General features: G+C 41.0%; 1 protein-coding gene across 1 annotated transcript; it reads right to left on the bottom strand.

The window, feature by feature from the left end:
- Positions 1–3635: 3635 nt before the first annotated feature.
- On the bottom strand, positions 3636–8707 carry RB195_015023 (uncharacterized protein; the record flags this gene model as incomplete). Its single annotated transcript, XM_064205537.1, has 9 exons — positions 3636–3782; positions 3841–3918; positions 3981–4052; positions 4233–4292; positions 4368–4537; positions 5501–5574; positions 6390–6466; positions 7303–7446; positions 8627–8707. The coding sequence occupies 9 exons, from the start codon at positions 8705–8707 to the stop codon at positions 3636–3638; spliced, it is 903 nt and encodes a 300-aa protein (XP_064061418.1).
- Between the last annotated feature and the right edge of the window lie 4524 nt (positions 8708–13231).

Raw genomic sequence — 13231 nt, forward strand, 5'->3', positions numbered from 1 at the left:
GGTGAAAGGTGCAGTGATTGTGCAGACACTGGTTCCTCTTCCAGATCCAGATCCCGTCACTACAGATTGGATCTGGAGGAAGTTGCGCCGGACTGGCCCGCTTTGATTGCGCAGGCCCTGGGAACCTATTATATGATGCGGTGTATAAAATGGCTAACAGCGTTTACTGTAATGGAACAAATTGACGCTACCATGATCGGTTGTTAGCTGTGAGATAATACAAAAACGAAGCTAATGACAGTAATAACAGTACGGGAAAAATTGCTATAGTTGAATGCGACGGATAATACCTAACAACAATGGCAATCGTAAAAACAATATTATGTGGTAGTACTATACACATAGTACACATGTGTACACATAGGAAATTTCAATTTCGCTGAAAACCTAAGAAGGTCTAAATAACGAACTACGATGATTTCAGATGGTGTTGGTTTCAGACCCACATTTCAGGCCTTTCATTTTTTTTCAGGCCCACAATTCGAGTACTGGGATCGGCTCTTAATGTAACGTAGTGAGAACTACGGTAGAAAAGGTGCGCAGTATAACGTATCGTCGCAACGGCTGAAACCATGCGTGGAGAAGATAAGTCCACGTGTAGCAATCCTATTCTTCAGCTAGAGCTAGCTTAAAAATTATAAGATATGCAATGATGGTAACCAACATCTATATAATCAACTAATTTATTGATATAAATCTTCCGGCCATTTTCCCTCTGATAAAATCAAGTTTGAAACTACATTAAAGGCAGCATACCACGAATCTGAGGTGGTGCGGATTTCAAGTGGAGTATTCGTATACGGGATAGTAGATTATGGAGAGGGTGTGGTTCCGTCCACTTCTTCCTAATTGCCGTAAAAAACGGCCCAGAAGATGCTGCGCCGCACAGGGCTGGCGCGCTCCAGTCGAACTCCCTCTTGAAAATAGTGCGCCGGAACACTCGAAGCCGTATCTTCCGGCTCGTTTTCTACGGCAATTAGGAAGAAATGGATGGAATCACTCTCCTCCCCATAATCTACGACCCCGTATACGAATACTCCATCGAAAATCCGTACCATGACAGATTCGTGGGGTGATGCCTTTACAGGATGGGAGACTACGGAGAGGGGGGTGATTCCGTCCATTTCTTCCTAATTGCCGTAAAAAACGGCCCGGAAGATACGGGTTCATTCGTTTTGGCGCACCATTTTGTACAAGAGGTTTGACTAGAGCGCGCCAATCTTGTGCGGCGCCGCATCTTCCAGGCCGTTTTTTACGGCAATTAGCAAGAAATGGACGGAATCACCTCCCTCTCCGTAGTCTCCCATCCCGTATACGAATACTCCACCTGAAATCTGCACCACCTCAGATTCGTGGGGTGATGCCTTTAACGCGGCAGAGATGTGCTGTGAAAATGATCCGTGAAATACCAGAATTTGGACAAAAGTTCAAATTTTCGTTCAGAGTAACCCCGCAATTTATGGTATGATATGATGATGTCAACAGGTGTCTGACGGGCATTGTCACCGATATGCCGACCTCGATAGTGAATTTGCAGCGGAAATGCTGGGAAATTGAGAATCGTTGTTAAAAGACATCATTTGCAGGCTAAGCAATCAGCGTCGTCGATTACCCTGAGGAGCTGAATCAGCTGGTTAAAACGACATCAGATTACTTCGTTCCCAGCTGGTTAAAACGGTGGTTAAAACGTCATCAGATTACTTCGTTCCCCTCTTCAAACGTTGTCCCTGAAATTTAGTAGCACGATTATCGCACAAGTGAAATATCAATGCACCAAGTTATTCGGCATGTGTGATGGACGTTACGGACATATGGGGAGCGAACAGCTAATTTTTGTTGGGAATTCGCGTCGGATGGGCGGACGAGTTAGCGCTTTATGTTTTAGTGGATTTAGACGAGGATGTTTGCTTCTGGTATGTTTGTTATCTGTTCGTATCAGTTTGTCTTAGTTTATTTTCTTCCAAACCGAATTGGACCTGACTCAGTACATGGACGGCTTGGAATCGGGCATAACAAACCAAACAGCACTTTTCGCTTGGAAGCATGCACTTGTCGACTCCGTCACGTTTTTTGATTTTGACTTGCCTCTCGCCTTCTCGTCGCAGTAGAAACCAGCTATCCCGGCTTTTGGGCGATCACTGATGACTACAGGTGTGACAGACTTGGGCTAAATCATCGATCCTATCAATTTGCCGGTTTTTACGTTTTCGTAGAAAGTTTCGTGGAAAAAATAGCCAACCGAATAGAAAATTTTTACTGATATGCTTTAGCTGTGGCCGAGATTGGTATAGATATTTATTAACAATTAGCGCTAACGTTTCGGCGTTTTCGCCTTCGTCAGAGGCTGAAAAAATCAAAGCTACGTATTCAACATGCCAAAATTCAAGGACAGTCGAACATGGGCGAATATAAATTATTTATTCTCTATATCGTTAAAAGGAAGTAATAGAATATTCTCTATTGCCTCCTTTTGTGTGCTTAGATGGTTTAGATGTTCGAAAACTGAGTACCATTAACAAAGGTTGTCTGACTACTTTTTCGTAGTCAAACAGTGGAGAACTTCAGTAACTGCAATAGGTCACTTCTGAGTTACTGGTCATGCTGAACGCGATGCACTGGCGTCGCCAAAACTTCTTTTAATCTGTCATAGCTTCAGAATATTTAAGCATTCAATGTTTTTCTACACCTTTTTCGATTCCCCTTTAAAAACGTACACAGTATGCAATACATAACACGTAATACCCTCAATTTTTACGTTTGACATTTCATTACAACAGTTCTAGGAAACTAAAATTGGAAATGCAACCTTATTCTCTTATTCCTGTCGTATATCTGCCGTTAGCAGAAAATTTGTGTTGTGTTTAAAACTGCTGCTTGTACAAATAATTCATTGTAGAAATGCAGACGATCAGAAAAAACTGCAACATTTCTGGCACTTTTAGTAAATAGACTGAACAGCTTTTGTATTAAAAGCATCACCCCACGAATCTGAGGTGGTGCAGATTTCAGGTAGAGTATTCTTATGAGGGATAGTAGATTATGGAGAGAAGAGTGATTCCGTCCATTTCTTCTTGCCGTAGAAAACGGCCTGGAAGGTGCGACGCCGCATAAGGCTGGCGCGCTCCAGTCGAACTTGTCGAAAAAAGTGAAAAGAAAAAAAAAGAAAAAAGAAAGAAAAAAAAAGAAAAAGAAAAATAGAAAAACAATGCAAAAGCCATATCTTCCGGGCGGTTTTTACGGCAATTAGGAAGAAGTGGACGGAATCACCCTCCTCTCAATAATCTACTATCCCTTATAAGAATACTCCACCTGAAATCCGTACCACCTCAGACTCGTGGAGTGATGCCTTTGAATCAGATAGAGTTGAAGCATAGAGCAATTCTGGATGGCTGGCGAATGGACTAGGGGTGCCTGAGGTGTGCTTGACGTCATTGACCATACACAACATCTTGGCTGTTGGTTGCAAATGCCTCACGTAATGAATTCTTGACTCGATTGTATATACATCTAGGCATTTCGGCATTTTCGCATCAGAAATTGAAACTTAACGCAAGATAGTTATCATTTGAATCATAAACGAACATTTAATATGAAAAGGAAGAGGAATGTTAAATAAAAACTTCAAAAACATCACATTAGCATCTGAGAAATCTCGGAACTGGTACTCCATCGCCAACGACCGATTTGTCGGCCGAATTGTAACTGAACACCAGATTCTTTGTGTAAACGTTCGCGTGACCATGCTCCCATTTCGATATTCCTCGGACATTGTCAGGAAGTCCCTTCAAGAAAAAAGTGCTTAACAAAATAATGACAGTATTAAATTATTATTATTATTACCTTGAAGTAATCTTCGGTTCGTCCACTCATTAACGATTTGTTCCAGTTCTGATCGTAGAGAGCGAACTTTCCGCCATTCTAAATCGAGCATACTAGTGGTGCACTACATGGGAGGCTCCTCAAATTTGGGAGAATGTTACCGAAAGAAGCATTTGACGCTTATCCTCCCATCTTATCGCTGCGTTGGGAGTGAAAACTGCGGACGGCAATTCCTATGATGCAAAACGATATTTTTGTATTATTTATTTGAATTTATTATTATTCTATTCACTTTTTCATATGGTTTATTTCTATTTAAAATGATGACTGCGAAGTTCACATCCATCAGTCAGGTCACCGAATTCGAAATGTCGAAGTTTCATAAGGCTCATAAAAATCTCAGTAACGCTTACCTTCGGATAAGACGAATCGAGAACCATCGAGGCTGTTCCCATATATTTGTAACCGTAGACCTATAAGAGATAATAAATCAGTAAAGTAAAGCTGCCATGGAAACCTACGAACTGTATATTTAGAATAAAACTCACTGAGCGCTCATGAATAAGAACAAAAATTCCGTTATCTTCGTCGAAAACGGCAGCATTTACAGAATTGGGTCCAGAAGGGAACAAATCGGCAATCTTATGCGATGAAACCACTCTGTCGTCTAGTATTGAGTAAACTTTGTCACCATAAAAAAGATACGAGTATTTTGGACCTGGAAAAGTAATAAAGTTTGGGTTGTAAGCGTCATTTGAAAGCATCATTTGTTCCCATGGTCTTCTGGGCACATGGATAAACAATGTATCGGTTCAAACTATACAAAACGCGTTCAAAAGTAACGCACCACAATTTTTTCTTCAACATGAACAGTATCGCTGCCGAAATTCTACGGAGTCCCCGTTTTAATGGTCTGCTTCTGCTGGGTGAATTTGCACGGTCATCTAACCACTGGTAGTGTCAGCGTTAACGGTGTTAGCACGAAACTGATAATGTTGGGATCTTTCACGAACAAAAGGAGGTACGCGGAGTTCATGAGTGTGAGCGTGATGACCCCAAATTCCCTACCAGAAATTCAGTCTTGTGAATCAGTCTTTACGATCCCATTCCCCGATGCTGCTCATTACAGGTAACAATACCAGGACTACCGCAATGAACCTGCGATTGAGGGGGGAGGAGCATCTGCTGCTTATTTGATTTACATTAGTTGATTTGTAGACGCTGGACGATGATGGAGTTTTTACATTCTGCTCCACATTTCTCGTTTTCTCTGGATTAGTATTAGTATTCGTGGGCAGATCCCAATATCTATGTTTTGCGATATAATGCCTTCAAAAACGAATGTCACATAGTTGCAGACAGCGTGTTGTGGTTCGTTTTTTTGTTTTCGAAAGGGTGAAGAGGAGAGTGACAGATGATTCTGAAGCGGGCGTGTGATCTGTACAGTATTGCCGCCTTCTACCGTAGTAACGTTAGTTACCATAAGTTCGATGATGTGCAAAGTGTGCAAAAATGGTAAGGACAATCGATCAAGACCAAAAGTGGTGGCAGAAGGGTATCTGTTAATGTGGATGGTTGGCGCTAGAACCAAAGAAAAATAGGAGGACCTTTTTTGGGAAAGGAGTGTATTCTCTGATTAATCGGCGAGGATGTGCTAGTTTCATATATATCGTTGACGAACCTGAACAGAATGCATCCACGCGAGTTGGGCAGTCTGTAGCGGCACCACTGAATCGATTTGTAGAGGGAAGAGTCCTAAATCACAGCTGATCATTGAAAAGTCTTACTTTCACATACGTTCATCTTTATTGACACTTCCTGTATCGGATTGTTTTGAAATGATCTCTAACTACTAATTTGAATATAAACATGAGTTTATGAGTGAAGAAAAAAAGTTGCATTATTCGAGGAGAAGTAATAAGGATTCAATTGCGAAGGTGGGATTGTTTTTCTGATTGGGGGAAGCAGCAAAAATTTGACTTTCACTATTATTTCGAGAAGAAATTTAGAAAAAAAATTTAGTATAGCAAATATGAAGAATGTGTGCAGTCTGGGCAGCTATAATAATTGGATTTGGGAAATAATATAAGCAAAAATTTCCCGCAGTGCCTGCTTTCTATTTTTTTTTTTCGTGTTCTGTGTGGAAAAACAATTATATTAAATCTAAAGCATGTGTATTACTAAAATTGGTAGATTCAAATTGAAAAGCAGAAAAAAGTTGGAATCAAGCTACTACAAAACTATATTTGAAAAATCTGTGATATCAGCGGAAAAAAGAACGTAAAAAGAGAAAATAGTTGCGAAAAAAGGAGATACTGCTGAAACTCACAAAAGTAATTTGAAGTGGAACTGGAGGACAATAGATACAATTGAATTCTAAACTTATCTAAATAACAACGTTTTCGGAGAGAACAAAGGTTTTGTGCGATTTTCTACCGTATATTTCCTTGTCGCCTCAATTCTTTCATATTCACATTTTTTGAGTATGAGTTGTCTTACATCTCTTCCTAGTAGTTTTGAATTTATAATTTCTCAGACAATACAATTTTATTCTGTTACAACAAGGATACCTCTTCTCAGTCGCTGTTGACCATTCCCTGGGGGTTGTAACTGGTGATTCTGTTACTTTCCGATCGAAAGGTTTCACCTAGAACTATTTGCTGCTGAATCTTGGATACTTTACAGTTCCTTTATCTCTACAAATAAGAGAGATATTAGATTGCGTGCAACTATTTTAAAGCATTTTTTAAATCTTTTAGAAATTTAGATGTCTGATTCTTTGGGGTTCATTTGCGAAACGTTGCGGAAACCGATAGCAAACAACCACGTTTACGGTTGCAGGCATTTCTGAGCTTATCTTTACGCTGATTGCTTTAGCTTCGCTCTTTTGAATAAACATTAAAAATAGAAAAAGATCTTTTCTGAATTTACTTCTTTTTTTGTGCAATTCTTTTTCTCTGAACTGACTGCAGAAACACACAGATAGAGTGTTTTATTCATACTTTTCGGGAGAACAGCAGTATAATCAAGAGAACATAGGTCTATTTCTTTATTTCCAAAAAAGATAAAAGAGGCCGTCAGAGTGGAATTTGCAGGTTCCATTGTTTCACGTAGTTAAAAAAGATCCATGGTGGAGTGAATGTTCGATGGATACAAAAAATAACAGTTTCAAATTGTTGTAATGAATCTATTCAAGCAATAAATAATATTTTATAATGAAAAAGATCATATGGGGTGAAGGACAGAGAGAAAAGACGGTTTACTGGAGGGATATTTGATTGCAGCCATATGGAGCGTAGAAAATCGTTAACAAACAGCGAAATTTCCCATCATTTCCGGCAGTTTAAAATGAGAGCAACTCATGAGTTACTTTCGAAAAAAAAAAGTCCTGCATTCTATAGATGTAGTTTGTAAGAATAACGCATTATCACAAAAGATAGTTTATACTTTCGTATTCTCTGGGCATCAACGTCTTCGATTTACCGGAGCATGATTCCTGGGTATGAAAATTTCATCTCCGGCGTTTGCGTTCTCCGAACCGGCTGGGCGAATCTTGACCTCTTCACCAAGATTTGGATTTCCCCGGCTACCACCTGGATCGCCTGGATCAGGGTCAGTGTCATGAACCTGAACAAGGAAATAAAACTATAACTATAGGTTGTAACATCACATTGGAAAACTGGATATTGTTTAAAGGCATCACCCACGAATCTGTGGAGGTACGGATTTCAGGTGGAGCATTCTTATACGGCATAATAGATTATGGAGAGGAGGGTTATTCCGTCCGTTCCTTCTCAATTGCCGTAAAAAACACGACACACGTAACGAAGATACGGTGCGTGCGCAAGGCTGGAGCGCTCCAATCGATCTCCTTACAGAAAATGGCGCGCAGGAACGCTCAAAGCCGTATCTTCACGGCCGTTTTTTACGGCAATTAGGAAAAAATGGACGGAATCACCGTTCTCTCTATAATCTACGATCCCGTATACGAACACTCCACCTGAAATCCTTATCACCTCAGCTTCGTGGGATGATGCCTTTAATGACTATTTAACCATTAACTAATTTGTTGCACACCTCGCTTAAAGGTGACGTATCACGATTCTGACGTGGTGCGGAACCCAGAGTGAAAGCGTAGAGTTCGGGTTGTAGAGAAGAGCGCAGTTCCGCTTATCCTTCCCTAATCGCCTTAAAAAAACAGCGTCCGTTACAATGACTTCAGCTGAAACGCGCCACCCTTGTGCACGCGTCGCCTCCAAATGCGAGCGATCGAGGATTAGTGATGTCTTACCCTCAGCCTATTCAAGAGAAACCTATGAAAACGTTGCTAAGTGGGCCGAATGGTGTCCTAAGATATCTCGTATTAAGCGAAGGAATTAAGCGGCTCCCACCCTGTTTCACTCTACTGTTTTCCTGGTTTCCGTACTACGTCAATTCGTGATCCGCTATAGCCCACCTTTAATGCCCTAGATTTTCACCAAAATTCCAAAATGCCTGAGCGAACGAAGTATTCTCGTCATGAATCTACGTCCACTATAAAACGATCAAAGAAACCTCTAAGTGTTTGCGTGCAACAAAAGTCTGAGAAGCTGACGAGAGAAAAGCAGAAAAATATTCAGATATAGAAGTGTTTTAATGAAGCACAAGAGGCTACTACACTAGAAGTCACAAGAAAAATGTACTATGAGCGGTCAAATATTGAACGTTACATTCAAGGAGTGGAGTATCGGTACGAATGCGATTCCTCATGAAAAATATTGACTTTTGGCTACGTACAAAAATATATGTATAACATTAAAAGACTCACGTTTTCTCTCCGACCGGTAAAGATGTCGAATAGCCCGGCTTCCGCTATGGCAATGACGCAAATGAGAAGAAAAGGCCGCATGCTAAAACTTAAAATGTAAAATATAGAAAACTGTTCAGAGGTAGAGGATTTGGGACAAGAGCGCCTCATTCGCAGTCCTACAGTTTCACCATGGCGAAGTTGCACCATAGCTGAGGTTGAGTTCATATATATGGCAATGCTACTCAATCAAATCATATTTTCACAGTACATTACTCAAACACAATAACAAACGTTAAGGAAGAATGAAACATTTATTTGAAGAATTGATGAGGAAAACGCGTGGTATGATCGATAACACGTCCTTTTTAATGTTAAGAGATTGTCGAACGCAAACCTGTTCCATTTCACGGTGGGTAGTTTTCTAGCGACGTCCTTATTTACCGAACTTCGCAGTCATCCCGCCTATGACTCAGCGTTCCAGAAGCTGTATCTACATCATATTCTGTTCATTTCACTTCCTTTATTCCTGCCCGCTGCATCGGTCCTCATTAAGATCAAATCTGCTGAAGCAAAACAGGAACTATTACCTTCAAATGATTCAAATCTAATTAATAATGCGATTGAAGGCAAATGGAAGAAACGGCATGGATATGCTACTGCTGAGCTGAATACAACCATTTTCAAACAGAGTAAAATTTTTGATTTGATGAAAATTTTCCCGTGGAGAACGAAAGAGAAATCAACCAAATCATCTTTCATGACAGTAGGAATCTATCGAAAAATCCGGAAAACTGAAACACAATTTTCCACTGGCTCGCACCTGTAGCACTGAACTTTTAACAGATTAAAAGTGGGACCTTTTGTAAAAATTAGAAGCAGAAAGTCGTCGAGAACACAGTGAAAACTCGCATGGTCAGTGTAGCAATGTTACTGATTGGTATATTCTCATAGCTCATGGAACTTGGGAAAAATAATGGAGTTTTTAGCGTTTTTATAGTAAACTGTTGTGCAGGTTGATTGAGGTCACACGAAATATGAAACAGCTATGCGCTACCACGACACCCAGTGGTATGTAAGAAAAAAGATGTTTTTAGCGGCATGAACTAGGGGTGTGTAAACATGTCATACCTACTAAACAACTTCATCAAAATATTATGAAAAGATTATTCTCCATGGACCATTTCCAAGGATCAATGAATCAAGTTAAGGGAAACACGATTAATATTACATAGCTACTTGGAAAACTACAGAAGGGTGGTAGATGGTTAAATAGAGCCGTATCAAAAAAGGCACAGGGAAGGTGTAAGATTTGCGAACGAAATCATATTGAAGGATAAAAGTGGATAAAGTGAACGGCGTGGATCAGTCCATATGGGGATGCGCCTACGAGTTCGACTTCAACTCAGACTTGAGGTTTTATGAACGCGCGTCCAGGCCTACAATGACTTGTTTGTGCTAGCCGATGCTAGTCGCGTCTGTGTTTCTATCTTCCCAGACAAATTTAGTACCATCTCTTTATCGACCCCGGAGGAAAGGGTTGGTCTGCACTCCGGCGGATTCGAACCTCCGATTGATTGTAGCCACAGCAGAACTTCTTACCGACTGCGCCACGTCCGCCCCTGAAAAGATAGAATGAGAATAATATGAATAGCAATAGTACGCATAATAATAATAGTAATAGAAAGGTGGCAAGTTAGAATTTATTGTGACATGCTATGAATAGGTTATAACTACAGGTGTTTTTAAGCCAAATAAATAAATTTATGTGTGGACGCGATAGAAATCAGGGTTATATGTGTAGACCGGTGGAAAAGACGATTGTTGCAGTTGCGTCAGCGTCTGCGCACGAAGTACCGCGGTACAGTTTATCTCAGCACTCCAGCTGAAACAAGCGAGGGTCCCGCCTCGATCACAACTGCTGCACCGGGTTGAATGGCTTTTCGACCCAACAATAGCGTGAACTGCATCATAGATGAGAAAATAACAACAGCCACTCGTCTATTTTCCATACCTGCATTTTTGGTCTCATTTTTGCTTTTCTTTCAAAATCGCTGGGCAAGAGCGATGGCCAACTGGGTCCCGCGAAATAAAGATGGTCACCGCAAGACGATTGAGATTTCTTTACAGTCTTTTGAGAGAAAAAAATTTGATGGTTTCTATACTTTGGGCAAAAAGAATGGCCAGTGGCTAGGTCTGGCACATGATCGGCACAGGTGAAGGTGAAGGTGTTAGTGAGACCTTTCAAGCTAAGCAATCAAGAACAGCGGACCAACAGGTAATACAAATTGTGGAGATTGTCATGGCATACATGTCTTCGTTCCTCTGGCTGTTCATTTTTCGTTTTACAGAGCGCTAAAATTCTATGTTTCATCCTTTATTTTGTAATCCACCTCCTATTATCAATTTTTGTTATTTCCTTATTATATATTTATTCCTTGTTGTTATCTATCTTCTATGCATTTTGCCGAAGAATCGAAGAGGCTGGCTTCAGAAGAACATGTATGTTCTGCCTTCGTTGCAATGTGAAGTCCAAAAGAGATTGTAAATTTAGCTTAACCCATCTACATTTAGCCGAGGTGATGGTTCTTCTCCATAGCCACGCAGGCAGATGGTCGTGCTGCACTCTTAGAAAAAGGCCGGAGGCTCAGGTTGCACTGTCTACTTGTATTTTAAACCTGGTATTGTATCTGTGTTTAGTTGTAGGCAGCGCGTAACGAATTGAATTATTCAGGAAAACCGTAAAAGTTTGGGATGTAGATCATGGAAACAACCGTGGCTCTGTTCATCTTCCCTAATCGCCGTAGAGAAAGCAGCGAAGAAACGGCGAGGAACACGTTCTACAAGCAGAACATTACGGTGTTCCTGGGGTTTCTGTACTACGTCACTTTCGTGATATGCTGCCTTCGAAGGCTGTTTTGAAAGACGCTGACAGGCTGTTTGTGCTTAGTGAAAAGAAATGAAGAGATATCGTAACCCACTGTCGTCCACACAAAAACGTCAAACCCCATACCTTTAGGTTGGCACATTTATAGCATTTATTAATTCTTGTCCTGTGACAAACCACAAAAAGTCAATTTGTTTTGTAGTTACGCTTGGAAGAAAGAACAAGTTCTTTCTTCGTTACGTACAATTGTGTTGTGCAGTTGTGCACCTTATGCCTGCAGGCAAATACCTTGAAATATCCGTGTGTGTGATACAGAAAACATAGTATGAGCTCCTTAAGTTTCCTTTCGCTTTATATGTTCATCGGATGGAGACGGAGTTATTGTACAGATCAACTATTCCAAAACCTTATGAACTGGACTGATTCCACCTCCACATTGTCATCTATCTGGAAGCTCTCATTCTAGTCAGTGCCGTCAAGCAAAACAGCTAAACTAATGTGCCAAAATGGAACAAAAAAAAACAGAACACAACTCACAAGACGAGCACACAATCAACAGACAGGAGATCGTAGCTCATCGATAAAGGATAAAGTGTCTGGCGTTAATCAATAGGCCTAATCAATAAGCTTGGCATGCACCACCCCCTTCACTTCAATTCACAATCGTTTAAGGTTTACGAAAGCGTAGTAGCCTATACAGTAGCTTGCTGGACTTCCCGATGTGTCAACTCAGTGTTTTCATCCTGACAGACAAGGGTGGTACCAATTTATTGTATCCCTATAGGGATGAAAGACTTTTTCGGCACTACCGCGATTTCGAACCATCGATCGATGGCACAGACACCGCGGAACTTCTTACCGACTGCGCTACACCAGCCCCCGCTATATCAGGAGATTGTAGTCAAGAGAAAAAACCGGAATAACTGGAATCAACAATTGGAAGCAACAATCATTTAAAAGAAGGGCTCCACCTATTCACTGACATGAAGGGAACAATACTTACCAAATCGTCCGAAAGCAGAAATCTGTGTCCAATAAATTAGCCCCATATATAAGCGTTCGAGCAGCAAATAAAGGTATTAAAATAATGGGGAATATCTCGCTGCGACTGAGACTCTACAGTAACCATGCATGTTCACTCGAAGGAAGGACAAAAGTCCACTTCTACAAGTCCTAATCTTGTATGAGACGATCGGCAACGAAAGAAATGAGCATTTAATAAGCGGACCTGATAATTTTATTCATTCACATTCGTTCGCGCACCACCCTTGCACGCGTAGCTCCCTTACTGCCTATCGGGGCAGTCCGAATTGATTTTGAACGAATCGCAGGGCGGAGGCGGCGCAAGGGGTGGAGCGCTGCGTGGATGGCGTCGTATAAAATAGCATTCAGGGACCGGCTGTTTGCAGTGACGCAGGGAGAGATGAGCGGAACCACCCCGGTCTCCATAATCTACGACCCCGTAGACGGATACTCCACCCGATATCCGCACCACCTCAGATTCGTGGCATGTTGCCTTTGGTCGATTAGAAACTTCATTAATTGCGTATTGTGGCAATTCTTTACAGGATCTCTTAAGTAAGAACGGATCAGCGTTCTTATTCGTAATAGTGCACCAATATATTTTCAACTATGTAAACTATTTGTGGGGACAAGTAAAATTGAGGCATAACAGAAGTGTGCATTTATACAGGCGAACTAATTTGTTCAGGCACCGTGGCAGTGCATCTCTGATGCTC

This window comes from Necator americanus, chromosome V (assembly GCF_031761385.1).
Source record: "Necator americanus strain Aroian chromosome V, whole genome shotgun sequence".
NCBI classification, from domain to species: Eukaryota; Metazoa; Nematoda; class Chromadorea; order Rhabditida; family Ancylostomatidae; genus Necator; species Necator americanus.